Below are 24,665 nucleotides of genomic sequence, written 5' to 3' on the forward strand. Positions count from 1 at the left end.
ATTTTTGTTATTCACATTTAAGCAGCTGAAAACTCAGATTGTTTTAATTAAGAAATCACTCAAACAGATATAATCGGTTATCATAATAGTTGACAATTAATTAATGTATTAATCGATAAATAATTGATTAATCAACAATATTTTGCAGCCCTACAGTATGGTAGTATGCTCAGAGCTGACTGAAAGAGTTGGGTGTTTTGTAGTTAGGGAATTAACAACCTCAAGAGACCAAAGTAGGTGTTGTTAGGCAGTAGTTTAATCTGACAATCTTTTTTAAAGGCACAACTGACAGCTTGACTCAGGTATTGAAACTGAAAAAACATCTCTGGACTTGTGTGTTACTTGCAGTTTCTAAGTTAAGTACTTGCAGTGTTTGTACTTTTCTCTATTTGGAAGGATTTGTTTCTCCCTAATGATGGTTGGCAGTGATATCTGTACTGCTTGATCTGTAATAGAAGGAAGTAGCAAAATATAAAACCAGACAAGGCAAAAAAACAACAAAATAACAGCAACTTGTTATTCTGACATTTGCACATCGTGTTTGACTCCCTTCGCTTTCAATAAATGTTTTATCCCGCAGGTGCAACTATTTATGTTTTTTAAAGTTTTCATAACAAAAGCAAATTAAATTCTTGTGTCTGTTTTATCCTACAGGTATATCCAGCTATGGATATAGACAGTGCCAGTTCAGTGGTGCTGCAGGCCTTAACCCAAGCTACCAGTCAGGACACGGCTGTGCTGAAGCCCGCGGAGGAGCAGCTCCGACAGTGGGAGACCCAGCCGGGCTTCTACTCGGTCCTTCTGGTGAGGGGTGATTGCAAATAAGTGGAATAAGTCTTATCAATGTTGAGGTTTATTAATCAATGTGGTGCATGTAGCAGAAAGCTTGGTCGATATTAATTACCTCCACCAAGGAGATTATGTTTTAGCTGCCTCCTATCCATCTATGAGCCGGATTAAGTAAATACTATGGAACACATTTTCTTTAGACTTGGTGGTGGGGAACACATCTGAAAAAGGATTAAGTGTGGATCCAGGATCCTTTTTTTTTCTCTCTTCAATACATTTTGTGACAATTTTTCTATGCAACCGATCAGTCTCAAACCCACCAGCAAACATCTTGGCGACATCCACTAGTTATTCCCAAACAAAAAGGTTGTTCTGCATTAAGGTTTGGCACAGTGATGGATCAGTTCATGGTTATAGTCATCCTGGGGGTACAGGGAACTATCCAAGTAACTGTTTGATAAGCTTGGTGATGTGCATCTTATCGTCCTCAAATGTTGACAACTGAGGCTATGTTTACATCACCAGCCACATTGTTCCAATTCAATTTTTATTCAAAACTGATCAACAGATTTCATGGTTCACATTCTTAACTTCAATTGTCTTGCATCTGACTTTCATGTGAACATGCTTGTTCTCTGAAATGGCACACATGTGCACGCTGTCCTTTGTTAGTTGTCTTTGACATGGTTTTGGTGCTGGAGAGTAACAACAATGCTCTTCACGTGGTTGTTGGCTGACTGTGCTTCAGTGCAGGTCACTGAAAACAACACTCGGTGCGCATCTTCTTCCTCTTTCGGCTTCTCCCTTTTGGGGCCACCACAGTGGATCATCTTCCTCCATCTTGCCCTGCCCCTTGTGTCCTCTTACACAAATTGTCCTCATGCCCTCCTTCACAACATCCATGAACCTTCTCTGTGGTCTTCCTCTTTTCTTCCTACCCAGCAGCTCTTACTTTATTTCCATGCTGTTCACCCTTAACTGTCCCTCAAATATGCTAATTTGTAATCCTGTCCATCCTGGTCACTCCCAATGAAAATCTCAGCATTTTACCTCTGCTACCTTCAGCTCTGTCTCCTGTCTTTTATAGTGTGTTTCCATCATGGTATCGTTCAGTTTGGTACAGTACATTATGGTTTGGAATGGTGAAGCCTTGGGTCAGGCTTGCGTTTTGACTGAGAACAGCACTTTTACTTGGTAGGCGGATGTTGGCTGTGCCTGATGGCTGCATAGCGTGACGTCCTACCAGTATGACGACGACATTGAACACAACAGACAACAATTGATTCCTTCCAGCAGCTCGTTTTTTCTTGCTTGGATTGTGGCTGTGTGTCTCAACAAGATGTCAAGCTTTGTACGAGTCTGCAGGTGTTGAAGATACACCTGTTTCTAGGGAGTTACATTCTTTGTCGCCCAATAGGTAGGCTGACTAGTGCGTCAGTTGCCTGTTGACCTTTTACATCACAGAAAAAAACAAAATGGTGCGATGGATCGTGCTATGTTAATCTCGCTCTGTAAAGGTCTGGTACAAACTCGGACATTTCTGATAATGCTCTTGCTATGTTTGGCGTATGAATTGTCTTCATGCTTTATCTTGTGTAGCTGCCTGTGATGTCATGGTCCAGAGCACATCCTTATCTCTCAAGGTGCACACTGTACCCTTTTTCATTTAGTTTAGGAGAATTATGACTGCGTGCCTCACTACAGAGATGGCACAGGAGGGACAGCATATAAGGAAATCAAATTTCAGCCAGGCCAACAAATCTCCACTTTCACTGATGCATACAATAATCATTTTGTGGCAATGGACTGATTTGCACTCAAGCAAATAGTTACACTATTTATCTCTACTAATAGCATTTCATTCCCTTGATTAGAAGCTGAAAGGAAAAAAAGTACACAGGAACATGGACTCGGAAAAAGAAAAATACAACTAAGTTATTTTTTATTTAACTCAAGTTTGTTACCACACCCCCTAAACCTGCAAATGTGAGAGCCAAGAATCCAGTTTCTGATATTATTACGCTTCCCTTTATGGAGCTCCTGTCCTTGCAGTGAATAGGAGAATGACTTTGAGAACACAGTAGCAGCACTCAGCCAGATTTTTTTCAGAGTAATGGTGGCAACATTTTGCTGATTGAGGTGAAAGCTCTCTTGGGATGACAGGCCCCCCTCCCCATCCAGACGGCACGTGGGGTCACTGAATGTTTTGATGAGTAGGAAAATGATGTGAATCGAATGTTTTGACCTTTGCTATTGGACATTTTGGAATGTGTTAGATGGCCCTCTCTGCCACCATCAAATCACCAAGTGGATATCTTTAAAAAGAATAGTTTTATCGCTTTATTTTGTATATTACCTGACATTTGTAATATCAATACCAAGGCATATTAAATCTGTTCTGGGGGCAAGTGATGACATAACAGCTGCCTTAACTTTTGTCTGTAACTTTTTTTCCTCACAGAATATCTTCAATAACCAAATGCTGGATGTGAACGTAAGGTGGCTGGCTGTGCTGTACTTCAAAAATGGCATTGACAGATACTGGAGGAGAGTAGCCCCTCAGTAAGTGCATACTTGCTTTTGCCCCTCTTTTCCCTTTTTGTGTTAATCTTTTCTTTCCCTTAACCATCCAAGGCTTTTTCCCTCTTTCTGTGTTCTGTTGCTCATCTTTATTTCCTTTTTCATTTTCTCATTCATTCTCACTCTGTTAATCAGCGCTTTTTTCAGCGTCCATCTTTCTCTCCAGATCTCTTGTCACAGGTTAGATTTTGTAAGTTAAATTTCCCATTGTGTTAATTTTTCCATTGTCTCTCTTTTACAAATTTTAGCTTACTTGTGCAGTTTTGTCTCCACCATATTTCACAGCCTTCTTGTTTCTTCTTTGTACCATTAATCCTGACTATTCATATCATTGTACTCTGATTTTATATGTAGTTATTTTTTTTTGTTATTCATGCTTACACTCTATGGAACCTGTATTGAACTGAACATTTGCTCTTAAACTTGTAGGACAATAGCTGTCCAGATATAATCAGTTCTGCCAACTCTGTAGCCATTTATGTGACTTCTTCACATTATTGCTATTTTAGTCTTTCATAAGTTTTCTCCTCTCACCAAAGTTTTACTCATGTCAGTAGTTCAATAAACTGAATTTCATTTGCTAGAGTGCTGTGCAAGCGGTTTTGGTCCTCGGTTTATTTATGTGATTGCCCTTGAATTGTTGCCATTAATCCAGGATACTTTGTGGGATGGCACAATGCATGACACAGTATTATACCAAGTGTAGGTGAAATTACATAGCATACATTACATTTCATAGCAACAACAATACAAACCCTAATACTCTGTTTACTGTGTTGTTTGAATAATAACCCATCCAAAAATCGATTTTCACAACATTTATTTTAGCTATATGAAAAATGCTAATGATTTCTGGTTTATTTACTAACATGCCAGAGCAGTTATATAGCAAGAAATTACTAAACATGATTTCAGATACACTTTTAAGATATTCCAGGATAGTATCCATCGCTAGATAATGTGATGTATGTTGACATCAGCAAACCACTGGGTTGGCGTACTGGGTCACTTGAGTGTAATGATACTGCCATTATTGTTAGTAATTCTACCTGCATTTTTCCCTGACAAGTTCAAAGTTTTCTCATTACAATAAAGCATGTAAAAAACATCAGACCATGTTGTGGGTTCTAGACCCACAGACAGACTTTAGAACATTTAGTATGTTTTTGTTTTGAATTCTGTGTATTTAAAAGATTTACAAATATATTTACAATTGTGTGGCCTTAACATAGCATGAGTTGCAGGGGTTTTATTTCTAATCTTTTATTTTTTTTCATCGCATATTTATGTGAAGCCCATAATAATAAAAATCATCAGACAGTATACATTTAGATTTTTTGGGGGGATTGTCCTGATGAACACATGGACTTACCCTTTTTGTTAAAACTCCTATTGCTGATTTTAACACACAAGATGGAGTAGACCACAGGGTTTATCCAAAGCTTACTTGTTAAATCAAGCTGCTGCCATATCCTGTACTGTAGAGATTATGCAGGGATTTAATTGATCCCATAACAACATGGCAGATTGATATCATATTCATATCATCACCGTATTAAAGTTTGCGGTTTGCATGTGTAGAATATGAAATGACATTGTAATGAGTCACTTAGGATAAGAGCTGCATTCAACAATGCCAAGGCAGTTGGCACTCTGTTAAAATATGACAGGGTGGATTAGTGGTTTGTACTCTTGCCATCTGCAAAGAGGTCCAGAGTTAAATAGTTGGCTTTTTTGAAAAATATGAATGCCTCTGTCTCTTATGTTTTTGCTCCAAAGTATGCACTCATGTAGACACTGCATGGTTTGAAAAGTGTGCTTATTTGTTGTATTTTCCTCCCCAGAATCACCCAGAATGTATTTTGGTTGTGTTTTTCACAGTGCTTTATCAGAAGAAGAGAAGACATCGTTGCGTGCAGGTCTCATCACAAATTTCAACGAGCCTGTCAATCAGGTTAGTGGTGAAAGAATTTGATGTACTATGAGTAGTAACATGGCAGAAACTCAGTGAATTCCTTTCATGTGATAATTAATAGATTGAAAGCCTTTTGCTTCTTATGTTATATTCCATTATTCATGGTTAACATGTTTCTGTATTATTCATGGTTCACTTTTTGCTGTGTCATTCTCATCACATAAGAGATGATATCAAGCATTAATTCTACTTAAAGCTTTAAATTAGTGTTAAATTAGTGTCACACTAATGCATTATAGTGAATATGGTAAATGGTCTGTATTTATGCATATATAGCGCTTTTCTGACCCCTCAAAGCTGCTTTATTCTACAGTTTCCTAGCGCAGTGTGTTTTCTATCGCACATCTTTGATAACCATTTACATGCAGCTGGCACAGCCATCAGGAGCAACATGGGGTTAACGTGTCTTGCCCAAGGACACCTTTGCAGTTGGCTTTTTGTTGGACTGATCGGAGATCAGCAGTCATGACCCTTTACTGTAGATGCAGCACTTTCAACATTCATCTTTCTATCTATCTAGATCAGTGGTTCCCAAACTTCACAGTCCCGTTCAGACAATTGACCTCTTAACTCAGAGCCAGTTCTCGTTAAAAGGATAAAACGTTCTTGTTAAAAATGACAAACTCTGGTTTCTTGATTGATTATTGCATGGTGTTTACACCAGGGAGGGATGAGTTTGAAGGTGGAGATGCTCTCTTGCTCTGAGGTTCACAGCCAGAACAGGAACTCTCTCACTCCTCAGTTTCTCAGTCCGTTCCTTTTGTAGCTGGAACGTGTACAGAGTGTCTCCATTAGTATGAGTGAGTTAATGCATTCTGATTATTGTGATCGATCACTGCAGACGTTTACAGTACAATTTTGCGCACTAATTCAGACTACAGCTGCCTGCTGAAAACAGTGTGCCATTGCTGCAGAGAAGTGCTTGTTAAAACGGCGCACAAAGTCCCAGCAGGAAAATACATTTTCCTTAAGCAAAGTAAGTTAGGCTTAGAACATACTGTTGGCACTAAGAGAGCTATATTATACAGAATATAATTTGGAATAATCCCAGTCACACCAGTTCTGTGTTTATGTAATTTTGTTTTTATTGTGCACTGGGAACATTTAAAATAGTGATAGCAGCATCACACACTATCCTATTTTACAGTATGCCAGCACAGTGACTCATACACATTGAACTAAGTAGATTCTGTGTGCATCAAATAGATAAGCATTTGCATATTTTGTATTTAAATCTCATTACTGATAAATAACATTGTCGGTGTTAAGAGCAAGTATTTCCAATGCTGTGATTGGTTATTGCCAGAGCCACTGAATTTAAATTTATTTTATAGGTTTTAGTGATTGGGCAGTTGATATGTTGTATATTTTGTCAGCAGTTGATATGTTGTATATTTTGCCAAAGATTAAATGGTTAAATTAAAAACAACAATAAAGGTACAGTAAATAAATGTAACAATAAAATGTTGGAAAGGATCATTGAAGGCACCGATATGGGGGGGTTATACTAAAGGGTCAACAAGTTTCTTGATCAGCCATTTATTTTATAGATCTCAGGAAAATGCTGACGCAAACAAATAATTCAGGAATCATACAGAGTGTAATGCATCTGACTGAGGGAACATGTGAGGTGGCCGTGAATGGTAGCCATCCATTCATCCATCCATTTCTTCTACAGCTTCTATGTCCCTGAGGGAAAGCCTTTCAACCTCACGACTGATAGGGTCCATATGGCAAGCAGTAAATATCATTTAAACACCATTTGTCCCTCCAGTCAATAACCGGTGCTTGTCAGAACATAACTCCAGAATGTCCTGTACATGTTGTTTTGGACACTTCCAAGTTTTATAATTCAGGTTCATTTTATGAACTGGTTTACCTTTCTTTGTAAAAAATAAATTACTCTGTTGCAGTATCTGACTTAAGAAATTACTAAATTGAAATAATGGTATTCTCTAAAAATACAAATGCACATGAATTACGTTTTAACAAGGCATGCTGGACATGCACTGTGATTTTGAGCTGATTTTTCACTCATGCAACTTTTTTGGGATCAGACTGAATTTCAGATAAATCCTGCATCGCGTACTATACATGTGGTAACGAGGACTGATTAACCCCTCACAACCAGACTCCTGATTGTCAATTGTATAGCCGGATGAAAATCAAACCTGTTTGAAAATCATTTGTTTCTGACTTATTTTAAGACACTTTTAAATGCTGTTAAGTGACCCTGGAACTTGTGATATTGTCTACCTAATGTGTCCTGTGGCATTACCTTCTGCTGTGGTTATTCTGTGCCTCTGGTATTTTTTTATCCATGTGACTTTCTTGTTTCTTTTGTTTTTTTCCAAACAGATAGCCACCCAGATTGCAGTACTCATAGCCAAGGTGGCCCGTCTGGACTGCCCCAGGCAATGGCCAGAGCTTATCCCCATTCTGCTGGAGTCTGTGAAGGGTCAAGATGGCCTGCAGCAGCACAGAGCACTGCTAACCTTCTATCATGTTACCAAAACACTAGCATCGAAACGTCTGGCACAAGACAGGCGACTTTTTCAGGATGTAAGTTGACAGTTTTGGCTATTTTTCAATATTTTTTTATTCACTAGTCTTTGTCATTGTTAGTGATTCAGTATCCTGCTTTGCTTTTTTGTGTTTGAGAAGTAGCTTTGTGGACCTGAACACAAGGTGTTTGTAGGTCAACATATAAAGAAACATAACCGACTTTGTAGTTTGCTCTCTGGTGTCCTCTTTCTTTCCTTGTAATATTGTTCTTTTTGTGTTTAATTTTTCCCCTGTAAATATTTGTAGATGAGAAGTAGGTAGTAGTAAGTAGCAAGTCTTTGATGTTGCAGGTGTTCTAATTTTATAATTTGCCTCTAGGAGATGCTGTTTAGCTATAGAAGAAATAGCAGCCATATTTTCTGTGCATACATTTGTGGCTGTTTTCATGCATTACTCCAGCATGATTGACGTGTTTGGGAATAGATTTGCCCTTGTTGCAGGTTGTATGTGAGAGAAACTGTGTAAATTAATGTTTCATTCGAAGAGGCAGGTTTTAAAGAACATTGGACTTAAACAGAGAGAGTCAGAATGAGAAGTTTTAGGATAACAAAATTATCAAATCAGGAGAAACAGTGACAGAGACAGATCAGTGGACATCAGTGGCAGTAACTGAGACCAAATAGTTGGACATCATGCAGAGGCACACACTGTGCCAAAATGTGTGCCCTACGGCAAAACAAGGAACACAGGCAGACTGAGCCCCATTAAACAGTGTGGGTTTTTAAATGACGCACTGATGACTTTGAAGCTAAATGGTCTGTGCAATTCGCTCTCTCGCTCCTTTCATGACATAGCTGGCTTTGTGGACACTGCGTGTGCACACTATAGACCAAACCTTCTATATGGGGCCCACTTTTTAAAGATGGCGAATTATTGTGACCCAAAGCCCAATATAGATCTTGACAAGAGCCAATTTATATAAAAACAACCCCATATAACCTTAAAGGCGACATTGAATGCTTGTATCACACATATATGTTAGTTATGGAGGTCTACTTACATATATTAACTTGTGTTCATGGTTATAAACCTACTAGTCGCTGCAAACGAGCCGATCAAAATATCTCCTCACTGACGCTCTTGTCAGCCGCATTGTCCCACTGTCCTGTGATTGGCCAGGTACCTGGAAGTGTACGTAATAGATAGGCCAAATCTCAGATACACAGCTCCCTCTCTGGCACGGTGGGTGCTCTGCATCTCAGCAGCTACAACGAGAGTAGTTCTTCTTCTGCGGTTGAATTTACGCAACCGGATGTGCCCGCACCAGGAGGCTCTCCGGTGGTGAGAGGAGTGGTGAGGATTTCTGATGACAACATCAAATTAAGGAAGTGCCGATCCGCTTCGCAGAGCCCAGGAAAACAATAAAACCCTATTTTCTCAGCAGTGGCTGAACTGTTGTTCTGAAACTTTAGGGTTTCATAAATGAGGTAATGATGCAGATACACACACACAAACGCAGCGTTAATTGGAGTTTCCGGTCTATGTCGCCTTTAACTAAAAGTTTGGGAAAATTCAACAAATTTGATTAGGGACACCAAAAACCCCATCTGTTGATCCCAACCCAGGCTTTGAGAGCTGGATATTTTTTTGAAGAGATGACACTATCAGAATAATGCAACACTGTTAATTCTGATGGCATACTACATCCTTTGAGTCCTCACTGATTTAATTTGGGTTATTTGATTTCACCCCTGCACCTGTAAATACTGTCTCTTGTGGTACGACTCAGTCACCATCTCAAACAGCACACCTTATTAGATCTTGGGCTGAACAGTAGCGGGGGAAGCTAATTATGACCCTACACAACCTTCATTGTTTTCATTACCTAGGTGAGACTTTTAAACTATTAAGCAAGGAAGACTGTAATTATATAGTGGGTTGTACTTCCTTGTTTCCCCGGACATAACCAATGCTGTTTTTTCACAGAAATACATGCCTTCTAAACTCACCTGTTGACCTTCCCAGTTGGTGTTGTTTTGTTTCAGTCTATTTATTTCTGACATGAGGTTTGCAGTGCAAGTACTGAAATTGTCCTCCATGTAGTGTTTGCACTTCTCTGGTCCTTGTTTATGTGTTTGAGCACACTGACTGCATCATGTATGTTGATGAGGCACTGTAAATAACACATGATATTCTTTACTGGTCCACTTCAGTTGTGACATCCTAAACTTCGCCTAAGGCAGTGCCTAAATAGAGCATGAAATAAAAATGGAAGGAGGGAGTAATACATATTTGAGGTGTGCATGTGTAGGGGAAGAAGTGATTGAAAAGGCTGCTGGTGACAGGTCATGTATAAGAAAGTTATGGAGATAATGTAAAGATAAATGTGGGGTTGTGTTCAAAGAGAAGCAGGATGAGATTGGGACATTTAAGTGATCTATGTCCCTCAACTTTTAGAAATGTAATTTAAGAAAAGAAAGGGAGGAAGTTAGAACTCTACAAATTGGACAGGTTCACTGCCAAGTGTGCATGTAAGTAGTTCTTCATAGATCTAACAGAAATCCTAAACAATAATTAATTGCAGTCCTGTTTTTGTTTTATATTTATGATATATGTGTACATGTGAAGGAATTTGAGATGAAGGAAATAGTTTGAAAAATAGGTAACAATTATTACAAAAACAATTCTCAATATTGCTGTACTTACTTCTAACAAAAGTTAAAGGTGAATGTGAAGGTTCTCAAATAAATAAAAAATAAGTATAATGATAAAATGGCGACAGACATGCACGCAACGGAATCCCATTTCGGTTCCACTCTGCAAAATATATGCATGTACTGAAAATTAATTTGAGTTGTCTTTTGAAATATTTAATTTAAAGTCATAGTATTATTTTTCCACTTTAAAAAAAAAAAAAAAGCAAGTAAACAATAAAATTAATAACTGCCCTGTAGCACAGATGGTCTTGTTTTCCCATCCTTTTTCATTTTTATATTTTCTGTAAATTTATGTTGTGAAAGACTCTGGTGGCAACGTTGAAGGAGGCTCTGTCTGCCTGGTTGCATTCTTGAAGTCCAGCGCAGATTTACCTTTTATTCTTATATTTATCCCATGGACTTTAGATCTTCTCGACATAACCCCATTCATTAAACAAGTGCCAACCTCTCAAAACACAACACAGACACACTCAATTCTCTATATTCTCCTTTGGGGAATAAGCACTATTTCTATTTTTAACTTCCTGCACATGTCGAGACAGCCAGTCATGAGCACTGTTAGATCCCGGTCAAAACAGCATGCTGATGAGATTAACTTTTTAGGTATGGAAATTTGGTGTAAAACGGCATCATCTTTCGGTATAAGGTAATACAGAGAAAGTTCAATGCAATGGGATTGAAATTCGATACCCAGTCCTAGTTTTCAGTCCAAGCTGTCAGACCACTGCAATGAAGCTATTTGATGGTGATGTAATCTATTGTCAGTGGACTACAGTGTTTGTAGTGAAGGGTACTTTTTTTTTTTTTAAAGCTCTTATTATGTTTCATAATCCATTTCAGTGCCGTGTGGTTGTGCCTTCTGGGTTGTAAAATTAATTGCAGTCTGGGCCAGCCATTGAAAAGCTCTACCTTTCGTGATGTTGTCCTTTTACAGTGGTTTAAAAAAAGTGAGCTGATTTGTGTATGATACCAAAAGAAGGCGTAATTGGTTGCCTTGTCAAAATATTGGTTGTTTTTTCATAGCTCCCTCAAAGTAATGCTAATATCAACACAACCAGAACATATGTGTGTGTAGAACGATAGTCGGGAGAAATGTATATTCCATTGGTTCAGGGTATATCTGTCGTATGTTCACACATATAACATAATGATCTGATGCAGCTCCGTGTTTTGCTCTTATGTGGAGGAAACAGAAGTTTTCCTGCATTAACAGATGAGTGAGTTTCCTTGTTGATTGTTGTCTTGTCTTCTCCTTCAGTAATTCTTGATGCAGCGCTGCCTCAGGCGAGGAGGGGAATATGTTATTCAAGAGGTTTGTTTTGTTTCACTAAAGTGCAGTGTGAAGGCCAACTCGGACTGAATGTTGCAACCCCCAATTGAGTTCCCAATCGTACCGAGTCTAACGCACTATTAGGTGTGAATATGACCTTATTGTCCTCATCAGTCTTCTTCAGACTTGTAGATTAATTTGCTCCAGGGCAAAGTTGGACCAGTGAGTTAGTCCAACACAAGCTGTTATAAACATGTTTTCAATAACAGGACAAAAGTTGTTGTAGAGGTTATTTAAAGCAGCTTGTGTTGGTTGAGCTATAATTACACTCTGTGGTTGGATGATGACTGTAATTTTATTCTGCAAGTGACAGTTATGAAATGCATTGAAGTCCATTTTGTTTTATATACTAATTCATATGTTCAATATGGTCAATATTGAGAAAAGGCAAAAGCCAATATAAGAATTTACTGTGATTCATCACTTTTATGTTTCATATGCTGGATAGTTTGGGATCTGAGGTATGGTAAGTGGCGATCCCCAGAGAAATCTTTCCAAAGAAGAATCTTGCCAGCGCTGCAGTTTTCTATAAAGAATCTATCAAAGTGTGCTGTGCTGTCAAAGCAGGGATTTCTCTTTTCGCAGTCATATGTCACCAATGTAACCACTGGTTCCTACCTGACACATCAGTCTTACCCACTGCATTTTGTGTTGATGACTTTTCTTGCAATTCTGAAACTTTTCAGACTAAATGAAGACTATCTCGGAGTGTAGTTGCATTAAGATTGAGCAACTGTGTTTGAGATGTGTAGTCACATTTTCTGTTTGTATCCTTTTATGAACAAAGCTCATTACTGTTTCTTTTCAGGTTTATTATATTCTCTGAGCTACTGGACCAGAGTATATGTGACATGGCTGATGGAACTGAGCGTACTTTTGTCTGCCTCCTTTAATGATCTTGTTTTCCTCTCTGCAGGAGAATGCCTAAAAAAAGAATTTTTTGGGTGTAAATAATTATATGGCAGTGACTGTAATATTATGTTCATTCAGGGCTATATTAGACCCATAATTCAGAGGTCACTCTGTGTTTTTTACTATGAGTGTATTATGGGCACAGTATTCTCTCAGTCATCTATGTAACTTGCAGAGGTGACATTTGCGTTTACACTTGGTGTGCCTAAATGTCTGTGATTAAGGCTTTCACCAAAATGAACTTGTGTGGCTTTTGCTGAATGCGAACTGTGATCCAAGGTAGTTTTATTCGTTTGTGATTGACTCTACTCTTGGTGTATGTTGGCAGCTGGCGTCTGGCATCTACAGCTTTGCCTGCTCCCTGTGGAGTCATCACACCGACTGCTTCCTCCAGCAGATCTATGCCAGAGATGAGGCTGCAGCACTTGGCTCACTAGAGAGGACACTGCTCTCTCTTAAAGGTAGTAACATGCAGACACGCAAACTCACACATGGCCATACAGGCAACACACACACACATCACAACTGCAATCTCATGCTAAATCAAGGTGCAGTGATCTACAAAGTAATTTTTACGTTATGGCCCTGAATAACCGATAACACTATTATATGGTTGGATCATATGTTATTATTGTTCAGAATTGAGGTCTGCTATGGAATTGATAAAAAAAAAATATTTTCTTATCTCTCACTCAATATAACTATGAATTAATGAAGGGATTTGTATTTCAAAGTAATAATAAATCATTATAATCCATTGTTAATCTAACTTAACAACCCCTACCTTTTTGTAATATTCTTAACTGTTTTTTTTTTAAATGTCAAGGACACTGCAAAGAGATGTAAAGAGAAAAAAAACAGTCCATATCACCCAAACATCGACATTTTTTCCTGTCTTTCCTTTTCAGTGCTTCGTAAGTTGACTGTCCATGGATTTCAAGAGCCACAAGAAAATATGGAAGTGATGGTGAGTTATTTCGCCTCCGGCTACAAAAGGATTGCTTGTACTTTGTTGATGATTGAAAGGGCCCTACGCCTTGTGTTGGTTCAAAGAGTCTTCTGTGTAAGATTTTCTAATCCATGAAACTGTTTAATCAAGTGAGACTTTTTTCAGATTAAAATAAAATCCTAAATGTGTGTCTGAGCCATGAGGAAACATTTCAGCAATAGAAACCTGTGTGCTTGTGTTGGGTATTGAAAATAGGTTGCACCCTTGCAGTTACAGTGTCTTGTGTTAATAGTGTGTCTTATAGTGCACAGTCACTGTGTTGTCACCCTTGTAACCCTGCAGTGGAAGAGGGAAATGCATTCGGAGAGCTCCAACACATTTAGTATCAACTTAGCCACCGGGAGAGTGCTTGACTCCTTGTGTTTCCTCAAGTATTAAACACAGGTAGTTATAGTTAATATGTAATATTTCTGCAATAACATATTTAAATATGACAAGACTGGATTTTTTGTGTAGCCAAAATATTAGCCAGCATATTTTCGCCACCTCTTAATTCCAAAGAAATTTATATTTCCATTGAAGGTCAGGGACGTCTAATTGCCTTTTAATTGCGGTGCTTGTCCTTGTAAACGTTTTGGTGGGGGAAAAAAGAATGAAAACTGGGAACAGAAACACTTCACTGCTTTTTAAATTTGAAAAGAGTACAGGATGTATTGGGTTTGTGACACATATGGCAGATAAAGACATTTACCTGCTGTTGCCAGTGTTGCAGCAGTGTTATACTTTTTGGAAAAACATTTGTGTGCAACTTGAAAAAAAAAAGTCACTTAATCAGGAACTGAGCTGAAGCTCACAATCCCATTCTTCTTCCCGTGTCCTAGAGATAATCAAACTAGAATGATTGATCGTATTCACTCTATTCACAATAATGGTCATTTTATTTTATCCATAACCGTCATTGAAACTGTAAAACCTCAAGATCTTAGTTCTGTGAACAATAAATCCATGAGATACAATCTATTTCACAAGAAATAAATTTTTTATATTCGATGCAAAAGTTAAATCATGTTCCCAGCCCTAACCAATGGTCAAGGAAACTGTTTTACTAATCGCATATCAAATATTAAACACATGGTTTAAGCTTAAAAATGGGACCTGCTTGCTTTTTTCCCCACATCACTGCAAAACTGATCAGGATTTATTTTTCTTGTTTTAACTAGATTTAAGTCACTGAAGCAATAGTGCTTGGTATAAGTTGAGTTGTTTTTTTCAGTGTTGACATTTAAAGACTGAATTAAGCTCAAATAAAACAAGAGTTGTTGAATGAAAATAAACGTGATTTGTCAAAAATGTAATTGTTCAACGTCAGTACAGTATTAATTAGTATTAATTAGTAAGTTGCTTCTGTGTTACCTACGTCTGTCTTTGTTCTTCTCCCACAGTGTTTGTTCTTATTACTTTTCTTTTCCTTGTCTCGTAGAACAGAGATGACAGAGACACTTTATGGCAGAAAGAAATCAATACTCTAATATTCCACTAATGAGACAACTTTTTGCTTGCAGGCTGAGGGCTTGATGGTTAAGACATTCACATTAAAATGTAATTTGCTTTGAGCTGCGGCTTGTTATTCCAGCTCAGTGAGTAGATGTGGTGGTTTAGAGTTAATATTTCATGTTAAGATGTAAAAGCTGTTAATATCTCGGGCTCACTACTTGCAGCCTTTGCTGATTGATACCATTTTTCATGCTTGTTATTATTCAGTTAATGCTGAGTTGAGACAAAAAATATGCTCAGTGTGAAACCATAGCCTTTCACAACACTCAGGCCATTGTTCCTAATATTTTAAAATGAAAATATGTTTTTGTGTGTGTATTTATTTCACAGCAGGGAGTAAAATCTTTTCAACAAGACTAAGATTATGACAGTTTTGTGTCCTTGTTTCTTGTACAGAAACAAATCGGTGACCTCATGTCGTCATGCAACAGCATCCAGTTGCTCGCTGATCTCCGAGTGACTTTATAGCTTACTTCATTTGTTTTGTTTTTATTCCTGTTGTCTCTTTACATCTTTGCACAGTGGAGTCTCACAGCCTCAAGATATGTTATTTTTCTGTTTGCCGAAATGGACAGATTTTCAGTTAAATGTGTGTGTCTGACAGTCAGGTTTTATGATGGTGATGAGAGTGAAAGAGAGTTCATTTTTGTAAAGAGAACAGGTGAGCTAACTAAAACAGGGAAAATAGTGATGTCTGATAACAAAATTATCCATTTGCTACATTGCCACAGTTTATAGAAGCGGCTGGCAAGGCATTTATTGTAATGAGTCATGAAATTACCATGATATGTCATGATCGACTACAGAGACTTGTTAATTTGAGATAATAATTTCACTGATCACAGTTTATTCACAAATTAATTAATTAATTTACAGCTTGCAAAGTCAGTTTATATGTGGTCAAGGAGTATTAATTTAGTTCCTCCCAGATCCATCTTTCCGTTCTTGTGGGATTGGACTTTTTTTCCTCTGTATCCAAATGCATAGTGTTTTAGTCTCTTCTGTAGTGGATATAGTAGAAAAATAATAGTTGGAGAGGGCACAAGCATAGATGTCAAGGAGGTAGCAGCCTGTTCAGCCTACTGTTTAGTCATTAGTCATAGCCGGGATCTTGGCGTGTTCGGCGGTAATCCGATAATTCATTTTAAAGCCAAAACAGGCCGGATATCATGGATAATATGGATATCGTGCCAAAGAAATGGTGCATTCCTAAAATGCCACCCACTGCTCTTTTCTTGGATCCCTTTTCCGATCCAACAAACATGCTCACCACTTTTCATCATTTAAGTAACATCTCAATTCATATTACTTGCATTCATTTACTTTTTAAAACATAGCCTTGTGTATTGTCACTGCTATGAGCCTCACTCCCTCTTTTGTGGTCAAACCTGTTGCATTATTAACTGATTCAGCTGAAAGAAAACGTGTCATTTCTAATTTCCTGCATGTTCTATGCAGGTATTTTCCTTCTATTTTATGCTACTCACCTTGCCTCCTCTTTCTGTAAATGTCCTACAATCATCTTTAGAAATATCTGCCGCAAACCTTGTCACTCAGCCTCCCACCCAGTTTCTTGTCCTTAGTGACCCGCTCATTCTCCACTCACTGTTTTCACGCTGCAGATGTTGGCTGAGCTGTCTCAACAGATTGTCTTTGTTTATCATTTAATTTCCTATGCTAAGCCACAGCTACACAATGATACAGAAAACGGACTCAATTTCATAATGTATAACTGGCATTTTTATACCCCTGAATACAATGACAAACATGTACGTGTGCCTCCTACTGATGCACCCATACACATCACACTGAACCTATTTCCTCTGCTTTTGGATAATACTGATGAAGCAATCACCAGGGATTCAACTGCTATAATGTCACAGTGATTAAACTTTGTCTCACTCTTTTTGTTTTCAGGGTTTCCTGAATGCAGTGTTTGAAAGGCTAAAACAATTCTTGGAATGCTGTGAGTACTTGTCTCTTTCTCTTTCTTCAATCTCTGATCCAAGGCTTTAGTAAACAGTCTCAGTTACAGGAGCTCGATGCATGCTGAAGGTTGCTATTTAAAAGTCTTAAGATCCTCCATGATATGCAAATTCCAGATCTCATAATGGCATAGCATTATATGAGTGTCAAAAGAGTCAAAATGACTTATCTGAAAAGGTTTGCTAATGGTTCTCTTGTAAACCATTAGCAAACAGACAATCTGCTTCTGTATAAAGTGTACACTCACTTCTCTTTTATTTAAAAATTGTTGTTTCAGATCTTGAGAGCACAATTTAAATATACATTGTAATGGATTATTTTGGATAATCATTCCTCATTGATGTTGATCTCATCTTGCACACATTCGTGTGAACATGAGATCTAATTATTGAAGCGCTCTGAAAAAATTAAGTAAAGTAATCTCACTTCCCTGTCCCAAATCAAATAGTGTATGTGTTCTTCACCGGTCTTTAATTGGTTTATGTGTGAACTGATTTCTGACTTTGTCGTTCCCCTTCCTAACATCTTCCTTTAACAGGAATTTTAAAACCACTTAAGATGTTTTATTAATCTTTTTATGAGCTGTATACTGTCCTTTTAATTTCGGATGCAATCTTCTTCTGTATTTACACACAGAGCTAACTGGAGGGATGTGTTAGTTGTTAACTTGAGGAAATAAAGGCTTGACAAGTAGACTGCAATTTGACAAAAATATTTTGATTACCCTTTTTGGTAACCATCCTGAATGGCCAGGCCTCTTACAGATAATTTGGAGTGGAGCCTACTTGAGTAGCTTGTGAGCTCACCGTTAAATACAAATGGCTATGGTATGCAATAAAATAAAAATGCAAAGTCATTTTGTAAATTAGATCAGTTAAATTACGTAAAAACTCTTATTTTGATGAAATTTCGCATGTCAGATTACACCTTGTGACCAAGTTTCTTATTTTTCTTTCATAATCGGTTAATTCTTCCTTCCCCTGTTTGTCTCTGGAGTGTGTCTATTGCTCACTGACTGGACAAAGTGTTCAGTTAGTTCACTGACATGATTGGCTGAGTGGTGTCTTGGTCTGCATTTCCTCTGGTGGCATAAAGGTTTGAACAGTTGGGCCAGTTAAAATACCACAGCTCTGTAGTGTCTCTCTCTGGATGCAGACCTTCAGGTCTATGCTACGTTGGCCCACCGTCACTGTGTGATCTCGCGATCAATGATCCTTTTTCCTTTTCCATATAGGTTTGTCATAATAATGCTCAGTGAGTGAGATAAATCTCAGACACCGCTCCATGAGCTGTCATAGTGGCAGATGTTAGCAAAAAAATCATTTGAGATATCAGCAGCAGCTATCACTTCCAATATTTATTCTGCTGATGGCATCGGCGACAGTGTCAGGGTCCTGTTGGTATTTGGACCGGACAGATAGGGGAAACAGAGAGGCAGGTCACTGTCGGTCTGCAGAGAAATATCAGCTCTGCACAGTCTGATAAGGTCAGCTTTATAAACTGGTGTTTTTGGGACAGTCCTTGTGTCCTGTTCTGATGTCTGGCTCCCACTGCTAGATGTTTATCCTCCATCCAAGGTCACATGTCTATTTCTGCAAGTCACTACATTGTTGACAGCTTTTTTGCTCTGCTTAATGTGTAAGAAATAAGACCCCTCTTGTATCTGTGCTAGATTTTCACTTTCTATTGTTTGGTTTTCCTTATGTATCTCTGCCTATGAATTTTATTTGTGTGTTTCAAATCTGCGCCGTCAGTTTGCTTTACATCACCGTCATGCAAAAGTAAAAAAACAAATAATTACAGTGGTGTTTTTATCTGTACAATATGTTAGTAGCAAGACAAAAACAATTTTTTTTATTGCTTACATACTCCAAGAGTTGCTGAGATAAATTTGTGTATAATTGGAAACTTTGGCCTTTCTCAAGTGACTAATTGTCTTTGCGGTTTTAAAAATGTGTATTTTTATGGAGCCAACATTTACATTAGAGAGTGTCATAGTCATTTTTGAAAAGCTTTTATTACCCCACTTTATTATATATTGCAAAAATTGTAATGGGCCCATGTGACTGTCCCAAGGAAGTAGGATATAATGGACATTTGGCCTTGAAGGAGAAAAAGTTTCCTGCAGTAAATAAATTCATGATGCAAGAGTTCAAATTAAACACACATTTTTGAAGATTTTCTCCTTCCTGTTTAGCAAAGATGAGCTCAGGCATCAGTCAAAGCAATTTTTTCATCGAATGCTCCCCGTCATACTTCATATGCTTCCGATGAATAATTTGTGACTCTTTTGAGGTCTGATCATCAAAAATGAATGCACCTTTTTATTACAAATAATCAAACCATGGCTCCGTGGCTTATACTAATTTTCTGTTTTAGTCAGGTTACACTTGTAGGTTCAAGAGACTATTCAAATTATTCACACACACTCACAATAGACATACTGTTTAATCATCCATTTATTCAAGTGACACTTTCACAATATAAAAAAAGAAATGGCTTTTTACACCTCTTTTTATATTAATGTGTTGAAATAATTGCTGTATGAACACGGAAAAATAAGGGAAAATATAATATATTATTTATATATTTATAAATATAAATAAATAAGTAAAAAATACCCATATTTTTGAAAATAAATTTCTCCTACTTAGGAACCGTATTAATCCCAGAGTTATTCAATCCCCTGGTTATCTAGTGAATCGAAAACTTGCTGTTTAACCCTTAGAATGTATGTCTAACCTTTGTAATGGAATGCCAGATAACATCTGTTTTGTCCACTGCGTCACACTTGGTTTGTAAATGTTTTTCCATAACAATGCGTTACACTTTTTTGCCAAAGCAAGCTGAGATCTATAAAAGCTTGTTCCTTTTTTAACTATGATCATGCTTCTCTGGACACAAGCCTAATGGAAAAACGTTGGGGATCGAATAAACACTTAACTCCTCCAATAAAGTTTAATGACTCTTCATTGCTAAATACAGTGATTTTTATCCCCCTATAGTTTTATTACATTTTGTAATTATGTCTGGGATGTTTTCTTATAGTGATGCTGATATGCTGGTGTCCAATCCACATTTATCAGTATACAGTCGAAGCTGTCTTTTTGTATATATACATGTCTTTTGTAGTATGTACTGTATATTGCACATTATGATATTGTAGTGATAATACATGTTTGATATATTGTCCAGCCCTAATTTACAAACCGAATTATTTATATTTTGGACTGTCTTTGCCAAATCATGATGCCTGATGATGTTTTGTTATTAGCATCCTGCTTCTAATTAAAATGGTGTGTGTTTTCTTTTTCTGTTCTAGGCCGACAAGTTGGTCCGGATAGTACTTGCAGAGAAAAACTGGAGAAAACTATCATACTGTACACAAAAGTTGTGAGTGAAATGTTTGTATGTAATAATGCACCACAAACATGTTTTTCATTATTAATCAACAGGTTGTATATATCTTTGTAAAGAAACAACAGACTAATTTTGTTCTTCTGCTTTTCTTTTCTGTCATTCCTTCCTTCTATGTAGTTGTTGGACTTTTTGGAGTATCATCCATGTGCATTCCTACCCCTAATCCAGTGCTCCCTGGAATTTGCCGTCAGCTATGTGTTCACACCTGCAGGGGAGGGAGTGACCTTTGAACGCTTCATTGTTCAGTGCATGAATCTCATCAAGATGATTGTTAAGAATGATGCCTACAAACCTTCAAAGAACATGGAAGGTAGGTCACAAGGTCTTCGACATATTGGGGTGCTGAAGGGTGGAGAATAAAGGATTAATGAAGTGATAATACAAGGGACGAAAAACATGGTAGATGAGTGAAGCATGAGGAAAAATTGAAATGAAAGTAGGACTGCAAAAGGAATTTCAGGTGACTCCCAGTCTAAAAGAAAATGCCACGAGCTCTTCAAAGTTGTTCTCTGAGAGGGTTTGGAAAAGCACAGTGCTGTAATGCCATCAACGTCACTCGCCCTGGCTCATGTTTATTTCAAGCTGCAAGAGGCCTCTAGTGCTTCATTAGTCATAGAGCACAAAGCTCAGTCTTTGTTCTGCAAGGCACTGTGGTATCTTCCTCCGAAGCAATGCTTAGTTGACAGTGAAAGGAGACCACATTTTCGTGGGTGTGTTCATACCTTGGTTTCAATCAAATGCTTGAATGTGTGACACCCATCCTCCGCTTTGCCTTCCATTTCCTGTTCCCAAAGGGGGAAACAAAGTCTTTTATGTCACAGAGTTACTTTCCGTGGATTGAGCTCACAGGTGTTTTCTTTTTGTATTCGGTCAATGCTGTGTCACATTTGAGTGTTTTAGAAGAGGGTTATTAGTGAGCACAGGTAGTGACATTTGGGTCATACATGAAATGACGAGCAGCCTGTCTGATTTGATGTTAGTCTGGAACTATAGAATGTTTGTTTTAGGACAGGATTAACTCTTGTAGTAAAATTCTTTGTAAAAATTAGAATTATTAAACTATGATATGTAGAGTTGTTGCACTACATTTGCTCATTACAACTTACAACTGAGAGACAATGCTAAAGCTTTAATACAGCAGGAAGTAAGAGCACTGAGAGACACAATGGAGGAAAGCAGGTAGAAGTATATGCCAGAGATTAGATTACATTGGCTAATTCTGATTAATATACATATAAATATGACTTCTTACATCCTTGGCTGAGTATAGAAGTGAAGAAGCAATTTTGATTCTTGGGTCCATTTGTAAAATAAGGGCGTTTACCTATTATTAAGCATTTTGAGCATGCATTCTTTTTTAAATTCAGAAACCCTTTATACTAATTTTAGCACTTACATATATTTTCATCCCTCTGTTTTCTCTTTCATTCCCTGTCACTCCCCAGAGAACCTGGAGGCTCACAAGATCAAGACAGCATTCTTCACTCACCCCACACTGACAGAGATTGGACGCCGGCTAGTCTCACACTATTTCCTTCTCACAGAGGAAGAGCTGGCAATGTGGGAAGAGGACCCAGAAAGCTTTGGTAATAGCACATCTCCAGATACACAGGCTAAATCCATCGTTGGGGCTTATCTAGCCTTGCAGGCTGGTTGAGTTAACTGGTATCTTCTCTGAAGGTTCAGGACAGTAAGGGTTAGTCGGTTCTACAATTCATGAAGTGGCTTTGGGTGTACACATCAGCAAAACTTATTTTATTTAAATGTGTGGTCATGAAGTTGTGATGTACATAGACATATCTACATAGACATTTGGAGAATGTGTCAATGTCACCGCCACCTTGGGAGAGAGGCATTGAGAGCGAGAGTGATGCCCCGCTCTTGCTGCTTGGGGCAGTACATTTTGCTGCAAAAATTGTCTATAATCTCTCATGGAGTATGAAATGAATATAAATAACTAAAAATGCTTTGTCAAAATCAGTTGTATGTCAGAATCAGTTTGTTTTATTCTGAAAAAACAGTTTCCACGTCTAATTGTATTGGTTTACAGGATGGATTAGCCCATACCAAGATGCCGGACACTGCTGTATTACCAATAGCTGTGACCACTCAGCCAAGACTGTAAAGCTAAAATAACTGCTCAGTTGTTATATACAATGCATTTGTACTGGCACAGTCATTCATAGTGTCCAAATCAGCATTTTCTAATGGAGAACCATTTCTTCATTATTTTTCAGCCGTTGAAGAAACAGGTGGAGACTCTTGGAAGTACAGTCTGCGGGTACGTTAAAACCCACAAATGTGCACACAGGCAAACCCACACAGACACATGAATCACAAACAATGATTTTTGCAACACAAGAAGGATGTTAAATATTTTTAAGTACATACGTTCCTGGTGATGAGGGTGCTTAAATTCCTGGTGTGATTACTTTAATATTGTCACAAACTGCCATGGTATTTAAAAAAAAAAAATCAAAGCAGCATTTCATGTGGATGCACTAAGCAAAATGTAAACATTTCAGCCTTATAAGTGAGTCATCAACAGTCCCCAGGGCTTTATAGCGTATCTCCTTGCCTATGTCTAGTTGGCAGGGGTTTATCTTTAGCTTCAGCCATGACATCATTTCTCATCCACTGTCTTTTTTTTTTTTGTCTACCCCGCCTTATTCTTCTTTTTCTGCTCTCTGTTGAACCCAATTCTATTTCATTTTATCTCTTTAGATGACAAACTTGTATCTTGCTGTTTCTTTGAATCGCACTAAGATGTTGTTGAAGATTGTCATACATTGAAGCAAAAACTTTAGCAGTAGAAATCTGATAATACAGTTCTTAAAATTAAATTGTAAATAGCTGATATAATTAATACGAGAATTTCAAACACCACTCTCCTAGGAGGGGAAGAGAGTTTACAGACGGTTACAGATTACAGACGATTCAAAATGGATTCAAAGATGAAATGTCTTTATTGTCATTCCAATGCATTAAAAAAGGACACCACAGTAATCCCATAAAATACTGATAGTATGTGAATGCACATTAATTCTGGTTTGTTCTTTTATAACTCTTGATTCACACATTGGCACACTGTCATACTCTGGTTCATGGATCAAATGTCACTATCCATTTATTCCTTCCATGGTCACCAATTCTAATTGCTGATTATGGATCAATATTCTACCTATCTATAACCTTCCCAGCTGAACAAGGGTTTTGTGTTTGCCTTGATGTCATTGATAGAGATTGGCTTTTTAGGAGTGTCACGTGACCTCTACCCGGTTGCCAACGAGGTGGAAAGGTTGCATTTTATGACCTGTCACTGGTTCATGCATATATCTATATATAAGTTCACAAAATTCCCCCCCTGTGATTAGATTCCTTATACCTATATTCAATGTTTTTATTTAAAAAAAATGTTACCACATTTATTATGACAAAAAACACGGAGGGCAAAACACTCAAATAAATAATAGAAATAGAATAGAACAAAAATTGCACTCAGGCCATTTAATTATTCACCTTCTTTCCTCAAAGGCAATCCAACTTCTCATTTTAAAACCTTACCTTGCCCTGACTGGCAGCAGTTCTCTTTTCTATCTGATATTGATTACAAAATGCATTTTTTAAAAGTAGCCCGAATTCAAGGATGTTGTCCTTTCAGCTTTTTTGAAATTAAACATTTTACCTTTCAATAATTTCCTTCCAAATAGAATATAGTTTTTTTGTTGCGTGACAATGTGATGGACAGACTAAATAAAGTGTTATCCCTGACAGTTGATACCTTACCCTAACCTAAACACAATTTGAATCAGCCATAGACTTAGCCAGTTCTTCAGAAATTAGGTCCTGCATTCTTGGGACCAGGTTTTTGTTTCCATTGGGGCTGGTGGTCCTGTCGATACAAGTACATACACACACACAGTTGCACATAGACGGAAATATCCTGAC

The 24,665-nt window shown here is 37.7% G+C and overlaps 1 protein-coding gene across 1 annotated transcript in view; it reads left to right on the forward strand.

The window, feature by feature from the left end:
• The window catches only part of ipo11 (importin 11), an 87,364-nt gene that overhangs the window by 3,736 nt on the left and 58,963 nt on the right, over nt 1-24,665 (forward strand). The window contains exons 2-12 of the mRNA XM_044026533.1: nt 655-804; nt 3,251-3,351; nt 5,251-5,323; nt 7,703-7,906; nt 13,137-13,269; nt 13,717-13,775; nt 17,229-17,277; nt 20,620-20,690; nt 20,835-21,027; nt 22,163-22,303; nt 22,955-22,998. Coding sequence (XP_043882468.1) covers nt 667-804; nt 3,251-3,351; nt 5,251-5,323; nt 7,703-7,906; nt 13,137-13,269; nt 13,717-13,775; nt 17,229-17,277; nt 20,620-20,690; nt 20,835-21,027; nt 22,163-22,303; nt 22,955-22,998 — 1,206 coding nt within the window. The 5' untranslated portion in view covers nt 655-666. The remainder of the gene's footprint in view (nt 1-654; nt 805-3,250; nt 3,352-5,250; nt 5,324-7,702; nt 7,907-13,136; nt 13,270-13,716; nt 13,776-17,228; nt 17,278-20,619; nt 20,691-20,834; nt 21,028-22,162; nt 22,304-22,954; nt 22,999-24,665) is intronic.

The sequence above is a fragment of the Solea senegalensis genome, linkage group LG5 (assembly GCF_019176455.1).
Source record: "Solea senegalensis isolate Sse05_10M linkage group LG5, IFAPA_SoseM_1, whole genome shotgun sequence".
Lineage (NCBI taxonomy): Eukaryota > Metazoa > Chordata > Actinopteri > Pleuronectiformes > Soleidae > Solea > Solea senegalensis.